General features: G+C 35.4%; 2 protein-coding genes across 2 annotated transcripts; both read right to left on the bottom strand.

The window, feature by feature from the left end:
* Positions 1-604: 604 nt before the first annotated feature.
* On the bottom strand, positions 605-14,416 carry LOC149791208 (uncharacterized). The gene is made up of 2 exons (XM_089969673.1): positions 14,322-14,416; positions 605-4,211 (listed from the first exon to the last, which is right to left on the bottom strand). The coding sequence occupies exon 2, from the start codon at positions 4,176-4,178 to the stop codon at positions 2,040-2,042; it is 2,139 nt and encodes a 712-aa protein (XP_089825799.1). The 5' UTR covers positions 4,179-4,211; positions 14,322-14,416; the 3' UTR covers positions 605-2,039.
* LOC149791207 (uncharacterized) lies at positions 8,105-14,416 on the bottom strand. Its single transcript, XM_089969671.1, has 2 exons — positions 14,308-14,416; positions 8,105-12,552 (listed from the first exon to the last, which is right to left on the bottom strand). The coding sequence occupies exon 2, from the start codon at positions 12,517-12,519 to the stop codon at positions 10,348-10,350; it is 2,172 nt and encodes a 723-aa protein (XP_089825797.1). The 5' UTR covers positions 12,520-12,552; positions 14,308-14,416; the 3' UTR covers positions 8,105-10,347.
* Positions 14,417-20,635: the final 6,219 nt, after the last annotated feature.

The following is a 20,635-nucleotide window of genomic DNA, read 5'->3' as shown; positions in this document are numbered from 1 at the left end:
CATTATGTAATAGTTTTTTTATAGAAACTGCTAATTGTGACCTGAGGTTATGTAGGCAACTATATAATCTTGTACGTGTGAGGAATTGGTCATTCGTGCCTTAACATTTTGCACTTTTAGTTGTATTATGTTGACCAGTTGCGTTAAATTTTATTTTCTTCAAATTATTGATTTAAAATGATTATTTTCTCTGAAAATACAAAAGTGCTCCGATAAAATTCTTTGATAGAGACATTCACTGGAATTTATAGTATATTCCAACCTGGAATTATATTTCTGTTATTCACCAAAAGACTGTTGATAGATCAACACTTTAATAGCTACCACAGACACGTCATTGAATTCATTTTGGGGGATTTTTCCTGGACTTTTACTGAACTTTATTCATAACTTTAAATTACTAGCACTTTTGTCTGTAATTTGTGGAACACTTTGGGACTTATTTCGCAATGCCATAAGCTGTTTTTTCATTTTCACATTGGTTTCTATGGAAATAAATATATTTGTTAAATTATAATAATCTTGTCTTTCACTCTTTCCTTTTCCTTAGATAAAAGCATAAACTCGTAAGAAAGGAAAATATTCTTCATAATAAAGGAGTAAATATCAGTTGTAGAATAAAGCTGAATACAACAAATGTATTTTGTATGATCTTAGGTAAGTAAATTTTTTATTGAAAAGATCAAATAACATATGCCATAGTTACTTACTTGTACTCTGAATTAAATCCCTACTCATTAAAGCAAGAGTATTGTCAATTTTTGTCCCTTTTTCTATCCATCAATGTAGAGTCGCTTGACAGATTCCAAAAACAATGATTTTCATCAGTCTGTGATACTGATGAATATATCATGTATATCCATCTCTATCTCGACATGCTTTGTTTTCGTTTCTGGTAAGGCTGCCATTGTCATCTTTTCAAAGTAACCTTTAATGAAATTTCTAGAGAGGTGGATTTTTTATAAGTCTGTTCATATCCCAAGCGCCAAGACAATAATAATTTTCTGTAATCACTGAATGACCACAAGTATCACAACTTCACCTTTGCATCAAAACTTCATGCCAACCTCACAACTGTATGGTTTCTCCTTGTTAGATTTCCGTAATGTAGCGCCAGTACTTAAATACCATAGAATACAAATCACCACTCAAACACCAAATACAGGGATCTATTTTCCTACTCTATCCCTGGGTCAGTCAAATCACGATTATAAACCTGATCTCACCTGCATCACTCCACCATATCCCCAATACCGACTTCCCATGCTCAAACATCTAATCACTAAAATCATAAACACATGTGACGTAAATACAAATTCTTATTGTCAGATAATTGTACAGTGTAACTTGCAAATCCGTTTACGCTTAGACTCCAAAATAACTTGGGTTGGTGGAACACCTTGTAGACAGTACAATTATTTGATGAAGCAAAAAGGATCAATGCATTTACATACAATACACTGCTTCCATCTAAATGTCGTCACTAAAGGAAAGTCAATTCCTTGACTTATTTGTGTCAAGGAACACTAACGGTAGTAAGTATATTTTCATTGAAAGTTTGTTTAGACGAAACTGCTGCGGAAGAATCTGTTATTTGCTTTACCTATGTTGCATTGGAAAGGGCTTAAAGAAACGACAATGATGCATTAATAAATGAAGTAATATAACCTCTTTATGTTGCTCCTTCGTTTGTCTACATTTTCTTGGAATCCAGTGCATGAGTTATAAGAACCGATGAACGAAGACCATCTTGCTAAAATTGACGGCGTTTAAAATAACATTATTGATGATGTTATATTTTCCCCGATATAGTTATGTCGACTGGAATTTAAGTGCAAGTAACCTTTCCTAATACTGTCTCTTTGCTGGGATATCCTATTCAAAACCAAATATTGTATATTCTGCTTTGGCCTTAAGGCTAGTCTCTCGCTATGGAAAGCAAGTGACAGTCTTAATTTGCAAGCAAAACTCCAGGAATATCAGTGCTAAATCTTAGAATGCTTTCGGACGCACAGCTAACGGAACTAAAGAGGAATAGCTCAATTATCATCAAGCAAACTATAAATAACAACACACAAATGGTAGCAGGCTGCGTTCCCAACAGTTGGCGTCTTTTTCAGAGAACGAACAAAACATTCAATCGCTTGTTTCATTCTACCCGATCTTGAGTAACATAATCCTAGTAGATTCAGAGCTCTTTGTTCCTCAAAATATCCTTCCACATTCTTAACGGCATTGCTTAGCTGTGTGAGTGCTTCTTCAAGCTCAGTATTTTTCTTTAAAGCGTGTGCTATTTCAAAATGAAGATACTGAGCGTACACCACTGGATGTATCAGACAAAAGTTCCAGTTCATATTATTGCCCAGCAATGCACATTCATACTGAAGTCCTGGTAGCGCACAAGAAACGTCGGTGGACGTGAAGATCATATCAGAAGAAAAGGTTGATTTGGCAATCTGAAAATTGTCTATCGCTTCCGTTTCATTCCCTGTCGTGGTTGAAATAGATGATGCTTTTCCGATGTTTGCTCCGTAGAATACAAACCTCTTTATAGAGAAAGTTTCTATCAAACTTTTTTCAGCTTGTGCTATATCACCGCACATAAAATAGAAAGTGGCTATATACAGACGTCCACACAGTTCGTCCATGATAACGCCATCTTTAAAAAAAATATTGGCGTATGAAATCAGTTCTGCTTTCATTGATTCATTAGTGGAAAGGCAAATCTCAGCAAGTATAGTCATTCCTACTCTTACACCAAGAAAACTTTTTGTGGATTCGATTAGATGTCTGTCGATATCTGTAGGAAGTTTGTCGAGAGCTTTTATCGTGTCCAGTAAGGTTTGGAGTGACGTAGGTAAATGAACAACTGGCATTTTTGTGTCTGTGCTGCAAAAGAGCTTTTGAATCATATCTATTTCAGAGAAGAAAATTGGGTCTTCTGGTACCAGTTTATGGTTTGTATCCAAAAAGGACAGCAGGTCTTTGCCACAAAGAGGCCATACTCGAAAATATTTCTCTACTGAGCAAAATCTTTCTACATTGCATTCTAAGATGAACGGTATTAAACTTTCTATAATCTCAGAAATTTTGCACATTGTGCTTTGCTTGGCCTCTTCATCCTCGAACTTGTCAAAAAGTAAGTTTCTTTTCCTGAGAAAATAATGTGGGAGGAACCTTGAGCTAATACTCTCTTGTAACCGTATCAAGCATCGACGTACGCATTCTAATAAATTCGGTGGCGTCCATATCTTCAAACCCTCCTCTTCAGAAATCCAAAAAACGGTCGTTTTCAGACAGAAGGAACTTAATTCATCTGGAGCAATGTGATTTAGATACTTCTTCTTCAAGCATTTCAAGATGATGTAGCATTGAATCTGGGAATCATTAAAACTCCATACAAGTTCTCTCTCTGCGGGTACAAATGCAAACCGCCACTCAAGGTTCTGTGTCGTTGATTCTGGGTCCCCGACAGGCAGTATATAACATGGCATCGTTCGGATGGCTTCAATCATTTCTTCACTGGGCCAGCTTTTCTCTCTCTTTCTCTCGATCCATTCCTCCGCTTCTAACGGCCAGTTGACGCACTTTACAGCGAAAGCTATATCGGACTCTATTTCATTATTGTATAAAGTTGTTGCACATGGGCCGTGACCATAAATATACGGTCTTGTCGTCCCCAAGGAAGAATACTTATCCGTAACCTTCATTAAACTGAGATAAAAGCACCGATACTTCTCGCTAGAAAAATACCATTCATTGTTTTCTGCCTGGAACAAAGATTCTTCAACAGATTTCCTAATCGTCTCTTTCATTTCCTCTGGGACATCTGTTACCTGATCTTTCTTCATCAGAACAAGTTTTGTGAATCCAGGCCTTACGTCTGTTGTTTCCAGAAGAAAAACGTATCCTGAATGGACGTCAAGTTCTTTTTGCCCTTTGGCAGCTGTAATACCAGGCATTATCCTCATATGATCTACGTCACTCCCTTTAATCTCTGATCCTTCAAATAAGCTTCCAGTGCATAAAATGGCCTGACTGTGAAGATATTGGAGGATTACTTCCAAGATGTAACTCCATGATCGAAGGGTTTTAAGACCACTCTGGCTTACACTGTCTAACCGCAGGACTCGACTCAGCTGCTCAGAAAACCTCTTTAACGGATCACTCTCTGCCATACCGAGGCAATGTATTCTAGATGCAATGCTGAACTGTAACATAAAAAATTTTCATTTCCTTTTAAGTGCAATTTTGTTTAAAAAGGATTATATTTTATTTCTGAACTATGAAATACATCAATCTTATGACACGTTACATAGATGGACTTAGAATAAAGGTATTGGGATGGAAAAAGTTTAGAGTAATTCATGTATGTGCTTAATTGTCCTTTCACGGAAATTCTGGTGGCTTTCATCAAAAGCTATTAAAATGACCCATAATCATATATTTGTGATACAATCAAGGCTTGAAAACATTGTGTTGTTATTAAGCGATAAATTACTTTAAGCATGCCATCTTTTGGAATACGCTATACTATAATGGACACCATACTTGAACATGAAAAATTTGGAAACAATACTTAAGACTGGCTAAATAGATTATATATTGCAAGCTAGTAACTCGAAAGATGGATGGATGGATGGATGGACTGATGGACGGACGGACTGACTGATGGACAGACAAACAGACCAATAGATAGAGAGATAGATAGATATGCGAATGGAAGGAAGGAAGGATGGATAGGTGGGTTGGAGGTTGGTGGATGACTATTTTATAAACTTGGAGGTAATACCATAAATTTAAATTTGAATTGTCACCACGTTTTGTGGCATGTACACAACTACAAGATACATGCACTTTTTTTGCCATTGGAGAAACGGAACCCATTACTAACAATGACCTTATATAACCTGTCGTCTATACTAGCAATGACCTTATACACCCTGTCGTCTATACTGACAATGACCTTATACAATCTGTCGTCTATATTAAAAATGACTTTATATAACCTGTCGTCTATATTAACAATGACTTTATACAATCTATCGTCTATATTAAAAATGACTTTATACAACATGTTGTCTGTATTAACAATGACATTATACAACCTGTCATCTATATTAACAATGGTCTTATACACCCTGTCGTCTATACTAACAATGACCTTATACAATCTGTCGTCTATACTAACAATGACCTTATACAACCTGTCGTCTATATTAACAATGACCTTATACAACCTGTCGTCTATATTAACAATGACCTTATACAACCTGTCGTCTATACTGACAATGACCTTATACAACCTGTCGTCTATATTAACAATGACCTTATACAACCTGTCGTCTATATTAACAATGACCTTATACAACCTGTCGTCTATACTGACAATGACCTTATACATCCTGTCGTCTATACTGACAACGACCTTATACAATCTGTCGTCTGTATTAACAATGACTTTATACAAGCTCTCGTCTATATTAAAATTGACTTTATACAACATGTTGTCTGTATTAACAATGACATTATACAACCTGTCATCTATATTAACAATGGTCTTATACACCCTGTCGTCTATACTAACAATGACCTTATACAATCTGTCGTCTATACTAACAATGACCTTATACAATCTGTCGTCTATACTGACAATGACCTTATACAATCAGTCGTCTATATTAAAAATGACTTTATATAACCTGTCGTCTATACTAACAATGACCTTATACAATCTGTCGTCTATACTGACAATGACCTTATACAATCTGTCGTCTATACTGACAATGACCTTATACAATCAGTCGTCTATATTAAAAATGACTTTATATAACCTGTCGTCTATATTAACAATGACTTTATACAAGCTCTCGTCTATATTAAAATTGACTTTATACAACATGCTGTCTGTATTAACAATGACATTATACAACCTGTCATCTATATTAACAATGGTCTTATACAACCTGTCGTCTATACTAACAATGACCTTATACAACCTATCGTCTATACTAACAAGGACCGTATACAACATGTCGTCTATACTAACAATGACCTTATAAATCCTGTCGTCTATATTACGGTTTAAATATATTTTCATTAATCTATTATGATGAAACCTTTTAACATTTAACTGACGGTAGCCACGAGGAGAAATTGTAATTGGTTAGATAGTTCAAATTCAGAAATTTCCATCATTGCTTGCAATTGGTTCACCAATGTTTCATCTATTTCTGGTGCATTCGGTACTGAAGACCGTTATCTGCCCTTTAGTTAACCCGAGTTAACGCCAGGTAGCGTGATTTGAAGCAACAACGCCTATTGGCTCTTCCTGGTAACAAATTTGCTTATATGTAAGCAACTACCGCACCTATGTCCTTCTCTGTCAATTTCTTTCTCCTTCGTTTTATGTATCTTATTTAACTATCTCGACAACAAATAGAAATACCAAAACCGTTTACGTCTCTCATTGTTTATGACGATGACATCGGCGTGTTTATACTGTCAATGACTTGCAAGACAGTACTAATCGGATATGACTATACTGTCTCTGACTTGCAAGACAGTACTAATCGTACGTGACTATACTGTCTCTGACTTGCAAGACAAAACTAATCGGTTGTTTTTGAACATCCTAGGGCCAGTCTAATTACTCTTTGGTTTTCCATACGAATATGGCACATTATTTTGCGTCGTGGGTCAAGCGAAAATGTTTATAAATGGTGACTTGCTAGACAAATAATCCATTCCTGTTTTTGATCAGTATCTGGGAATCTAACGAGTTTACAGCTATTATACTGGAATCAGAAAACCTTCGAAAGGAATTAATTATTTAAATTTTCATTGGAATTACTAAATTGCTCATGGTCATTTTGGATTAATATATGACTTAATTTTTTGTGAAATCATTCAAAGATATGCTGGACGCCACCGTTGACATATCAGGACATTCAAGACTATTGACATATCAGGACATTCAAGACTATTGACATATCAGGACATTCAAGACTATTGACATATCAGGACATTCAAGACTATTGGCATTTCAGGACATTTAAGACTATTGGTATTTCAGGACATTCAAGACTATTGACATATCAGGACATTCAAGACTATTGGTATTTCAGGACATTCAAGACTATTGGTATTTCAGGACATTCAAGACTATTGACATTTCAGGACATTTAAGACTATTGGTATTTCAGGACATTCAAGACTATTGACATATCAGGACATTCAAGACTATTGGCATTTCAGGACATCCAAGACTATTGGTATTTCAGGACATTCAAGACTATTGACATTTGAGGACATTTAAGACTATTGGTATTTCAGGACATTCAAGACTATTGGTAGTTCAGGACATTCAAGACTATTGGCATTTTAGGACATTCAAGACTATTGACATTTCAGGACATTCGAGACTATTGACATTTCAGGACATTTAAGAATATTGATATTTCAGGACATTCAAGACTATTGGCATGTCAGGACATTCAAGACTACTTGCATTTCCGGACATTCAAGTCTATTGACATTTCAGGACATTCCAAACATTGACATTTAGTCAGAACATTCTGTATTTTTGGACTTGTGATAGGACATTTAGAATGATATGTAACTTAGTTCACAGTACTTAGAATGATATGGAACTTAGTTCACAGTACTTAGAATTATATGGAACTTAGTTCACATGACTTTACGCATTATGCTTTGAATTCCAACTATGTAACTGAATTGAACTTAAATTATTAGTTTTGCTTCGTTTCTGTTATTTATTTAAAGACCAAGAAACATATAATTCATAAGCAAATAACTATATATATCCAATAACCCGGACAAAATAACCTATCATATCATGTTTAATTACCTAAATAATTTTTACATAATATTATCAAGTGTATGCATCAGCTGCATGTAGGAGTCACTCTGGTTAGCGTGCCTGTTTCATAACCAAATGAGCCTGATGTCAAGTCCCATCACATTGTCAGCCGGATCGGCTATTGTTTTCTGTCTTAATACATGACACATTGTTCCAGTTCCCTCGACACTAAATAAATTTCCGTGTATTACTAGGGCATCGAAAAACAAAACAAAACAGAAATTAAGTTAAACAGAACAACATTTTTTTAATGCACCTTATTGTTCCACGCTAGCAATGTGCCAAACATATTTAGAATGTTGCATCAATTTTAATCTGATATTTACTGCAGGTCACACTACCTTCTATCCGAAGAGATAGAGAGAGAGAGATGGTGTAGAAAGAAAGCACAAGCAACGATTCAATTTTTGCTATATTCTATCTTCCGATATATCCAAGCTTGCGTGAAAGTATACGAAGAGTTTAGAAACGAAATATGTCTATTTTATACATGAATTATTTACCTTGTTTAACAAAGCACATTCAATGAATTTGGTGCTCCGCTAGTTCCATTGAATGTTGTACCTGTATCCAAGGCTCCACTAATGTGTCATTTACACCACACCTCTCTGACTGTATACTGATCTAGGTGTCCTAATTATACTTCAGGTACAATTACTGATCATTCAAGCGGTTAGAGTGCAATAGTTACGACTTTAATACCCAAGGAATATTGATTTTTGGACAATATCTAGCGTCCCTGTACTAAGGGACCTAATATGTATATACACCATAACGGTATATGCAATGCATCATTACCTTTGCCAGGTTCATTCTGATTTAAGCATTTTTTTCCATGCTGCTTCTATAACGATAGCGTGAGTCTGAGTGTATATATATATATATATATATATATATATATATATATATATATATATATATATATATATATATATATATATATATATATACCGCTCTGGTGGCCTAGTGGTTAGAGCGTCCGCCTCAGAGGCCTAGTGGTTAGAGCGTCCGCCTCGGATGCGGGAGGTCGTGGGTTTGATCCCCGGCCGAGTCATACCAAAGACGCACAAAAATGGTACTAACAGCTGCCTCGCTTGGCGCTCAGCATTAAGAGGTTAGTGTTAGGACTGGTCGGCCCGGTGTCAGGATAATGTGAATGGGTGGGACATCATGCTACATGTCTGCGTCGTGATGCCCCAGTGCTAGACATCACTTTAAACTGCCACATTGCAGACATCGTAGCGATATTACTGAAAAATTACAACGGAAACGAATTAATTAATTGTAGCCTTTTCATAGAGTGGTTTAGAGCATTATTAGAATTGTTTACAGTACGCTATTTGACAATATTTCGCCACCATTTGCTTACATCGCTTGATATGGACCATCGTTAGTATAGTTAATTGTACACTATTCAATAAGTTAATATTACGATCCAGCTGCTTCCATCCAGTAGCATGGAACGTTATTAGAATAGCTAAATATACACTATTCAACAAGTAAATTATATGCACCATACATCAAGTAGCATAGAGCATTATTAGAATTGTTAACTGTACGCTATTTGACAATTCTTTGCACCAGTTGTTTACATCACGTAACATGGAGCGTTATTAGAATAGTTACTTGTACACTATTCAGCAAGTCAATTGTACACAACAGTTGCTTCCATCAAGTAGCATTATTAGAATAGTTACTTGTACACTATTCAACAAGTCAATTGTACACAGCAATTGCTTCCATCAAGTAGCATGGAGCATTAGTATAATAGTTAATTGTACACTATTCAACAAGTCAATTGTACACAACAGTTGCTTCCATCAAGTAGCATGGAGCATTAGTATGATAGTTAATTGTACACTATTCAGCAAGTCAATTGTACACAACAGTTGCTTCCATCAAGTAGCATGGAGCATTAGTATAATAGTTAATTGTACGCTATTCAACAAGTCAATTGAACACAACAGTTGCTTCCATCAAGTAGCATGGAGCATTAGTATAATAGTTAATTGTACGCTATTCAACAAGTCAACTGAACACAACAGTTGCTTCCATCAAGTAGCATGGAGCATTAGTATAATAGTTAATTGTACACTATTCAACATGTTAATTTTACACACCATACATCAAGTAGCATGGAGCAAGTTTAGAATAGTCAATTGTACATTACTCAAGTCAATTTTACGCACCATAAGTCACGTGGCATGGAACATTATTAGAATAGTTAATTGAACTCTCCTGGACACGTTAATTGTACTCCACCAACTGTTTACATCGAGTGACATAGAGCATTATTACAATACCTAATTGTACTCCTTTTGACAAGTTAATTATATGCTGTTCGACGAGTTACTTGTAAGCCACTATCTGTTTACATTTAATAGCATAGATTAGCATTGTGTCTCTCAAACTCAGACTTGATGAAACAAGTATATTCTTAACATAAACATGATTCTGCAGATAATTCATATCTTTCCACTTTCGTCAAGCAAGCGATACACAATAACACACAAATGGTAGCAGGCTGCATTTCCAACAGTTGGTGTTATTAATAAAGAACGGACAAAGCATTCGATCGCGTGTCTCATTCTACCCGATTTTGAGTAACACAATCCTAGTAGATTCAGAGCTCTGTGTTCTTCTAAATATCCTTCCACGTTCTTAACGGCATCACTTAAATATCCGAGTGCTTCTTCACAATCTGTAGGATTTTTGGAAGAGTGTGCTATTTCAAAGTGTAAGTATTGGGCGTACACCACTGGATGTATCAAACAAAAGTTCCAGTTCATGTTGTTGCCGAGCAATGCACATTCATACTGAAGACCGTATGGTACACACGAGACGTCGGTAGACGTGAAGACTATGTCAAAAGAAATAGTTGATGTGGTAATCTTACTATAATTGCCGATGACTTCCGCCTGGTTGCCTCTCGCCGTTGCAATATGTGACGCTTTTCCGCATTTCCCACAGTAGAACAGCACCATGTTTCTTGAGACAATTTCTCTCAAAATTATTTCTGCTTTTTCTTTTGAACCTAAAATGAAATGGAACGTAGACATGTACAGACGTCCACACATTCCGTCCATATTAATGACATCTTGGAAGCAAACAATGGCGCTTGAAATCATTTCGGGTTTCATGGACTCATTAGTTGAGAGGCCAATCTCAGCAAGCAAAGTCATTCCTACTCTTACTCCAAGAAAACATCTCGTGGATTCTAGAAGATGTCTGTCGATGTCTGAAGGAAGCTTGTCGATAGCTTCCACAGTGTCCAATAATGTCTGGAACGATGTCGGTAAATGAACAACTGACAGATTTGCGTCGGTGCACTTCGTGAGAATTTGAATCTGATCTATTTCAGAAAAGAAGATTGGATCATCTGGTACCAGCTTCTCGTTTGTATCCAAAACTGTGAGTAGGTCTTTGTGACAAAGAGACCATAGTCGAGAAAAATTGTTCATTGAGCTGTTGCTATCGGCATCACATTCCAAGATGAATGGAATCAGTCTTTCTATAATCTCAGATATTTTGCCCATTATGTTTTGCTTCACCTCCTGATCCTCGAGTTTTGCAAAGAGTAGGTTTCTTTTCCTGAGAAAGTAATGCGGCAGGAACATAGAGTCAATGCTTTTTTGCAACCGTATCAAGCATCGACGTATGCATTCTAATAAGTTTGATGGCGTCCACATATCCAAGCCCTCCTCTTCAGAAATCCAGAAGACTATCGTCTTCAGACAGAAAGAACTCAACTCGTCTGAAGCTATGGCATTAAGGTATTTCCTTTTCAAAAATTTCAAGATGCTGTGGCATTGAATCTGACAATCATTAAAACTCCATACAAGTTCTCTCTCCGCAGGTACAAATGCAAACCGCCACTCAAGGTATCGTGTCTTTGATTTTGGGTCCCCGACAGGCAGTATATAGCATGGCATTATTCGGATGGCTTCAATCATTTTAGCACTTGGCCAACTTTTTTCGCGTTTTCTCTCCAACCATTCCTCTGCTTCCAAAGGCCAGTTGACACACTGTATACCCAGAGCTATATCAGACTCTGTTGCGTGAATTCCCAACGATGCTGTATTACTGTATGATGTTGTGGTACATGGGCCGTGGCTATAAAAAGATGGTTTTGTCGTCCCCAATGAAGAAAACTTGTCTGTGTCCTTCATCATACGGAGATGAAAGTCCGTATATTTCTCGCTAGACAAATACATCTCAGAATTTTCTGATTTTAGTAAAGATTCTTCCACGGCTTGGCGGGTCCCCTCTTTCATTTCCTCTGGAACATCATTTGCATGATCTTTTTTCATTAGAACAAGCTTTGTGTACCCCGGCCTTACGTCTGCTGTTTCCAGAAGAAAAACATACCCTGAGTGCACGTCAGTTTCCTTTTGTCCCTTGACTGCCGTAATACCAGGCATTATCCACATCTGATCTACGTCGCTACCTTCAGTCTGAGATCCCTCAAATGCGCTTCCTGTGAATAAAATTCTCTGACTATGAAGATGTTTATGGATTACTTCCATGATGTAAGTCCATGAGCGTAGTGTTTTAAGTCTACTCTGGCTTACACCATCCATCTTCAGGACTCGACACAGCTGTTCAGAAAACCTCATTTGGGCTTCACTGTCTGCCATACTGAGACAATGTATTCTAGATGCAATGAAGAACTGTAACATAAGAACATTTCCTTCTTGAGTGTGCAACATAATATTATTTCCAAGAATTATATCACAATACACAAATGATTTTTATCCTTTGCTTATATGTCCTTTGAATAAAAGGTTATCAAGTCTTTTTCTTTCCGGATTCAACTTACCAAGACTAATTCATTTTCTCTGCTATTGATTTTCATTGACAGTATGATGTCTCCTTTTCAAAGCTTTTTAAGGTTCCTACTTTTTCCTATCTTTGTGATAAACAACATGCTTTTCGATCATTGTCTTGTAATTCAGGGATGTCTTGTAATTCAGGGATGTCTTGTAATTCAGGGATGACAATTTACTTTAAACGTAACAGAAATATCTTTAAAATATATGATCGTTTGGAATATATGTAATATTCTATACACGTTATTTCAGCCTGAGTTTCTTAGAGAATGCAATAGGTAGGTCGTACATTTGTTTGAAAGAAAGACTAATAAATATAGATAGAGAAGTATGGTTGAGGTGGTGGGTGGGTGGACGTTGCAAGTATGTCTAATAATGCCAATATATCTTCTTCTCACTCAATATTGAGTCATGTGCATAAACATGAAATATCTGTACTATATCTGTGATTTGATCGATGGAAAACGTTTCTAAATTGCCTTGTACAGCATGTCGTCTCCATTATGATTTATGTACACATATTTAACGCATACAATGTATTTGGATCAAGACTTGCAGGATTTAACTGCTAGGGACCTGGGACCGAACTTTTAATGTAATAGATCCTGGCTTTTGGAGAGTGTCCTAGATCATCCATAATATTGGTAGAAACCTGTTCATCTATTTTGGAGTAGCCATTATCTCAACTTCTGTTAACATGTGCATAGGCCAGATAACGTGATTCGAAGTAATAGAATCGTAGGCGAGTTCCTGGTAAAAGCTTTTACTTACATGATCAGACAACCACTCCTAACGTACACATAACTCTATTGCAGTTAAAGTAGTCACATATTTTAGATATCCTATTTAGTCGTCTCGTCGATTAATTTAAATGCCACACAAGTATAAATCTCTAATTTTACGTGTTCCTTACAATGACAAACATGTGTTTATGTTGGCACCGACGTGTCGTAGAATATTTACCTGGCAAGTCAAGGCGTAAGATATATCACATCACCCCTTGTTGTCGTTTCTTTCTCTATCACAGCTGATAAGTACCAGTTCTTATCTTCTATATAATCCCCAATCCCTACAAGTTTCATGTCGACACATTATATACTAATGTGTTGTAATCTTTGTTTTAACACGTCTGATCTTTGCGAGTTACTTGTTTGATTATCCCATGTGTACTTGAGGCGCCAAACCCATACAATTGTCTATTGAATATGTTGTATTCCTTCAAAATAACTTTTACAAATATTTTTTTCTGATCACTAAAAATTACATTTGTTCTTGAGCTTAAATATGAACTTCAGCGAACATTAGTTTAGTAGCGTATCAGTTTGTAACTTAACATGCCTTATTGCAATACATTACCTGTTGACTTTCACCGTACGTTATGCCATAATCATTTTTTTAACGTAGTTCATATACAATAGGTTTATGTTCACATTTAGAGCGGATCACATTACTTTATTTTCTGGAGAGAGACAGAGAAACTGAACGCATGGGTACTAAGTCTTTTCCTCCTATATCTTTACCCCAGACAGTTTTGGTATCTTTAAAACGTAACCTTTTGAATCATATCAGTGAGGAGTTATTGTAATAAACCCTTACTCTAACGTCTTTACCGTACTTAGCAACGTCCTCTTCCAGCGACTTCGGTGCTCCAGCACAGCCTCTCCAGAGACACACCTGTATATCGCGACACGTTGAGCTCTGTTCCACTGACGCCTCCTTTATAACACGTATCTTTGGCTGTAAACTGATATAGGTGTCTAAAATTACTTTTCAGGTACTACTGTTGAATCATGGAAGAGGTTAGAGTACAATACAATACAATGGCATATGTACAATGGGAATACACGTTTCGTTCTGTAACATGTACAGATGTTGTCTGAGCCTGTAAAACAAGCAATATATGTATTCAATGATTATTTTATTTACGTTTATTCCACATTTAAACGTTTTATACGTTGCTGCTATAGAGATATTTCAAGATTATGGACATATTTATAATCCATGTAAATCAATAAATTGTACGTCACACGAGCTGTTTTAATTGATTGGCAAATGGCATTATTCGACCGCCAAATTGTTGATCACGAGATGTTTTATCAAATGGCAATTATTGGACTAAGTATGGAGCTCGATATAGGACATAACATTATAACACCGTGTTTACGTTCCGGTGTGTTTAGAATACTGCATCTTCTACACGAAAACGACGGAGAAAGATCACTATTTCTAAATATTACATTCCTAATCCTATATGTGCTTCTTTTTGTTTTTAAGTAGTCAGGTTGGGGTTCTTTCATCTTTATTCTTTGTTTAGTTTTGTTCTGTTTTCTTGTTATCTGTTATAATTTTTCCCAAAACTTATAATTTTCCACTTGCAAATGTCTCAATATAAGTATCCGATACTGGAAATTATATTGTCATTCAAAAGTATGCTGTTTTATGTATATTTGATTTAATTATATTTGATTTAATATACATTTATTTCAATTTAATTGTTTGTCAGTTTTATTTTTTGTTATTTTTCCATACATGTTATTGTAATGTAAGTTTATTCACTAGAGATGATACTTGTTCAGAAAATAATGTGACGTTGACTGTTCGTTTTATAAACACCAGGTGTTGATCTAAATCGTGACCTCGTTTCAAAATTTGTAGCAACCACGTAAACAAATTCTATTTTTATTTTAAAATGATTGGTTGTTGTCGATGTCGTGATGGGACTACGAGTTTAAGATGTCAATAATTTTTATTTTATTTCTTAGAATAAAATGATTGGTTTTCGTCAGGGCCACACTGGGTGTACGTGAACTTTAACAAGTACTTAATTTATATGAGCTTCCAGAACATGATCACGTGACCCCTTCTTTACGCTTTAGAAGACCATATAACCTCTGTTTTGGAGAATTATTCTCAGTAGAAACTGGGCTGTTACACTGGAAGTTGTATGTTGTGCTGTTTGGAGTTATTTCAAATTACATGGATTCAAAAAAGTTAATTATTTTTTCCATGAAAATACGTGTGCTCATGTAAAATTGTTGAAAATTGAGTTTTTTTTAAAAAATCATTCAGCTATCAGAAACCGGAGTGATAATTCTTGTTTCTACAAGGAGCCATAGACTTCAAAACTACAGGTTACAGCATACGTCATCGTCTTCAATGTTGGATTCATCGTCGGGATTCGAACTTGAAATAAGTAGAACATTTTGTTATTAGGACTACTAAAATTGTATTCTTGTATTATTTTTGGATTCGATTCTATAAAAACATAAGTTCATATTTTTTCAGTTTTACAGAATTTTTCTTGATTATTTTTAAGTGGCTCTTTAAATTTTGTAGTGACCAGTTTTAGACCGTCTATTTATGTTTAGGTGGATTACAGCCAGTTACATATTGATCATATCCTTTCTATTTCACAAGTACTCGTTTTTAACGTACATTTTTGGAGGTCTTCAAACTCTTTTCAACCTAGGATACGTCATATTCATTCATAATTATTATTCATAAAACATAAAATATCTCCTCGCTGTTATCTCATTTTAAGGCTACAAATTTAAACGCGACAGGGACACCTATTATCACCTCTCTCATTTTAAGGCTACAAATTTACACGCGACAGGGAGACCTATTATCACCTCTCTCATTTTAAGGCTACAAATTTACACGCGACAGGGACACCTATTACCACCTCTCTCATTTTAAGGTTACAAATTTACACGCGACAGGGACACCTATTATCACCTCTCTCATTTTAAGGCTACAAATCTGACACGTGACAGCGACACCTATTATCACCTCTCTCATTTTAAGGCTACAAATCTGACACGTGATTGGGACACCTAGTATCACTTCTCTCGTTTTTAAAGATCCCGCTGCAAAATTTGGCCGAGATCCGTTTGCTAAAATCAATTTAACCCTCTAACCATCTAATCTATATAATGTATCAGAGTTCCCTCGGTATTAGTTTTCAATTAACCAACAAATAGTTATAACTGTCTCGTCTTGTTTTTGTGTAAAATATGTAAAATATATACAAGATCAAGTTTTCATTGTTCTGTGAAACAGATATAGATTACAGATAAAATAGTAATATGTATTTCCTTTCTTAATTAAGCTTGCTTTTCCCTCAACAAACTGTATCTTCTTGTGCTCATTTTTAAGAAGTGAAATATGTTTATATTTCTAATTTTTGTAGGAAGCAAACAATATTGATGTTCGAAAATAACGTATGCTATTTTCGAATTTGGATGGACAAATTTTGTATTGTCGAATAATTTTGTTTTTTAACAAGAAAGGACATTGCACTACATATCTCTAACATCGAAAAACATGTCATTGAAGTTCATTTGTTCCTTCCACTTATTCTTGCAACAAAGAATTCATCTAAATATAAAAATGTATTAATTTCAAATTTTGACACTTTTTATTTTCAATGTTATTTTGCGAGCACTCTGTATACTGCTTCTTTATAACATTATATTTTTTTTCGAAATCTCTCTGCAATGGATTGACAAAAGCAGAAACTGAATTCACCGAAGACAAATTGGGATTTGAAAGGGTCTTGAAAAAGCTTTTGGCGGATTACTTCAATACATTGAATCTTAAAAAATATAATCATCAATTGAATCAATAGCTAAATGTGAAGGCTTTTAATATCATCCTACTGGTCAGTAGTTACCACCGCTGACCGATGTATCAAAATGTTAATTAGTTCTTCATGTATTAATTCCGTTTATGCTGCTAATCAGAGAACAGTGTATCCAAATTACATTCCAAACGTTACGTTGGTGACACCTTTTTGCATAACCTATTACCTATTCATTTAGAGCATTTTCAATGTTCGTAAAATAAAGAAAAAATACCGAGTGACCTCTAGGTTATTGTTTTATAAAGACGTCTGTCATGACCTTCATCTCATTCCCATGCTGTCTTTGTTAATTTCATGTTTTCTTAAAAAAAAGTCCATAATCACAGCGAATTATATACATATATCGTCCCCAGAACATAGCTCGTACAATTCGAACAGAAAATACGATACGATAAGTAGTTCCTTAGCTACAATCGATAATAAAATGACATCAGCTTATATACGATTGGTTTTTAAAACCTTTCATGATAGGTGCAGAATGTCAAAATTTCCAGTATGTGACACGAGAGTTTCATTTCCAGTATGTGACACGAGAGTTTGATTTCCAGTATGTTACACGAGAGTTTAATTTCCAGAATGTGACACGAGATTTTAATTTCCAATATGTGACACGAGAGTTTAATTTCCTGTAAGTATTCGATACCTTCTTCGTGCATGCTAAGTGAAAATGCAACACTTGAATAAACACAACTTGCCTATGAATTTAATTGCTCACATATATGTCCCTATATAAAGGAGAATTTCATATTCCATCCCACAATAACGTAACCATTCTATAGAAAATTATATCGATTAATAAACAATACTTTCCACAAAAATTTTGTTTTTAAATACGACTTCGTCGTGTACAAATCAGAAAAAGAAGTAAATTAATAAAATGACTGGTACTTGTCTCCGTATATTTATTCCGTGTCTGATAAACGGGCTTTTGTCTCCGGTATTTTATATATGGAAATGCTTGTGTCCAATATATTCCCGATTTTCATACTTCAACAAAATCATAAACTATAACACTTTACTCCCTTGCTGTTTTTTCTTCCCTCTTTTAATCGTTTAAGTAATTTCTCGTTATCTTCTTTATTTCTCATTTTTATATATCTCTTCCTGTGACACTGAATTTTCATTTCGACTTTTTTCGAAATTTGCTTCAACATTGTTCTGATTTACTTTTGTTTCGCAATGTTCTTCAGATTATATTTACTTCATCGTTCAACTACACTTATGCTTAAAAGCTTTTTCATCATCTAATAATAAGCAATCGAACATTTGCACTCAACGTTATAATTGTTTGCGCACTTCTGACATCTCTGATTCCTCGTCGCACGATTTTCCATTTCTTCCATTTTCTTTCTTCAACGGTTGTATTTTATAGTCTCCATTTATTTACCATACTAAATTCACAATAACTGAAAGAGATAACGGTTAAAAAAGTGATAAGAAGGACGATGATTACCAGACATTTTCTTCCCATCTCCATATTTGAACACTTATCGAGGGCACCTCCCTCATTATAAATTTATAAAGTAGTTGAAGAAAGTGGATGGTAATCAACATCCATCTTCTTGCTTACGTTATAAAGAAAACAAACTGGGCATCTCGATGGAGATCTTGACCTGCTACTATTACACACCACATTTACAGCTTAGGACCTGCTACTATTACACACCACATTTACAGCTTAGGACCTGCTACTATTACACACCACATTTACAGCTTAGGACCTACTACTATTACACATCACATTTACAGCTTAGGACCTGCTACTATTACACACCACATTTACAGCTTGGGACCTGCTACTATTACACACCACATTTACAGCTTAGGACCTGCTACTATCACACACCACATTTACAGCTTGGGACCTGCTACTATTACACACCAGATTTACAGCTTGGGACCTGCTACTATTACACACCACATTTACAACTTAGGACCTGCTACTATTAAACACCACATTTTCAACTTGGGACCTGCTACTATTACACACCATATTTACAGCTTAGGACCTGCTACTACTACAGCACATTTGCAGCTTGGGACCTGCTACTATTACACACCACATTTTCAACTTGGGACCTGCTACTATTACACACCACATTTACAGATTAGGACCTACTACTATTACACACCACATGTTCAACTTGGGACCTGCTACTATTATACACCACATTTACAACTTAGGACCTGCTACTATTACACACCACATTTTCAACTTGGGACCTGCTACTATTACACACCACATTTACAGCTTGGGACCTGCTACTATTACACACCACATTTTCAACTTGGGACCTGCTACTATTACACACCACATTTACAGCTTGGGACCTGCTACTATTACACACCACATTTACAGATTAGGACCTGCTACTATTACACACCACATTTTCAACTTGGGACCTGCTGAGTTTTCTCGATGTATTTCAAGCTATACTACAGCAACCCATCCTTAAATACATTCAATAATTATACTGGATGAATGGATGGACGGACAGTTGGACGATTGGACTAACGGATGGATGGATGGAATTTTTTTGTATATTCATTGGTAGGTAGATAGGGCTTTTTGTAAAAAAATTTACTTATAAGTAATACATAGGGAAATAATTGCATAATTGACTCTCAAGATAAGGCTGCGCAATACGCTTTCCAATATCGTTTTGATAAATTAATTTTACTCCATTATAAGAGACATTTGGAATGCGTAGCTTCTTTTTACATTTATTACAGCGTGGAATTTTAACTTGCAAGACTTTGGTCGCGTACATCAATGTAAGAGGCTGTATATATGTGGTATTTTTCACTATATTGTTCACAACTGCAAGCCATTTTCATTTATTTATTTTATGTACAGTAAAAAAAAGTTGTCTTTTTAACTTACTTAAGCATGCTATATTAATACAAATAGATAGAACATTTTTGTTTGGTATAAGTAGGGATATAAACTTTTGGTAAAGCATAAGGTCATTTATGTATGCATTTATTTATTTATTTATTTATTTATTTATTTATTTATTTATTTAATGCATATAAACGTTCTGGATATGGCCAATAAGGTCGTTGTGCAGAATGCAAGTAAATTGCTAAGGGAAACAATCCTGGCATCTTAGATCATAAGAAGGGATTGGAATCAAATAAAGATAGTTTATGAAAGGCTTTTTATAATCACACGACACTATAGTATGACGGATTGGAATCAAATAAAGATAGTTTATGAAAGGCTTTTTATAATCACACGACACTATAGTATGAGGGATTGGAATCAAATAAAGATAG

Source organism: Sinohyriopsis cumingii, chromosome 9 (genome assembly GCF_028554795.1).
Source record: "Sinohyriopsis cumingii isolate HCF-2022 chromosome 9, ASM2855479v2, whole genome shotgun sequence".
Taxonomy (NCBI): domain Eukaryota; kingdom Metazoa; phylum Mollusca; class Bivalvia; order Unionida; family Unionidae; genus Sinohyriopsis; species Sinohyriopsis cumingii.
This window is presented reverse-complemented; position numbering and strand designations above follow the sequence as displayed.

What these genes read in the sequence shown, in the direction of transcription:
- LOC149791208 (XM_089969673.1), bottom strand. Translation starts at nt 4,178, where the DNA reads ATGGCAGAGAGTGATCCGTTAAAGAGGTTTTCTGAGCAGCTGAGTCGA.
- LOC149791207 (XM_089969671.1), bottom strand. Translation starts at nt 12,519, where the DNA reads ATGGCAGACAGTGAAGCCCAAATGAGGTTTTCTGAACAGCTGTGTCGA.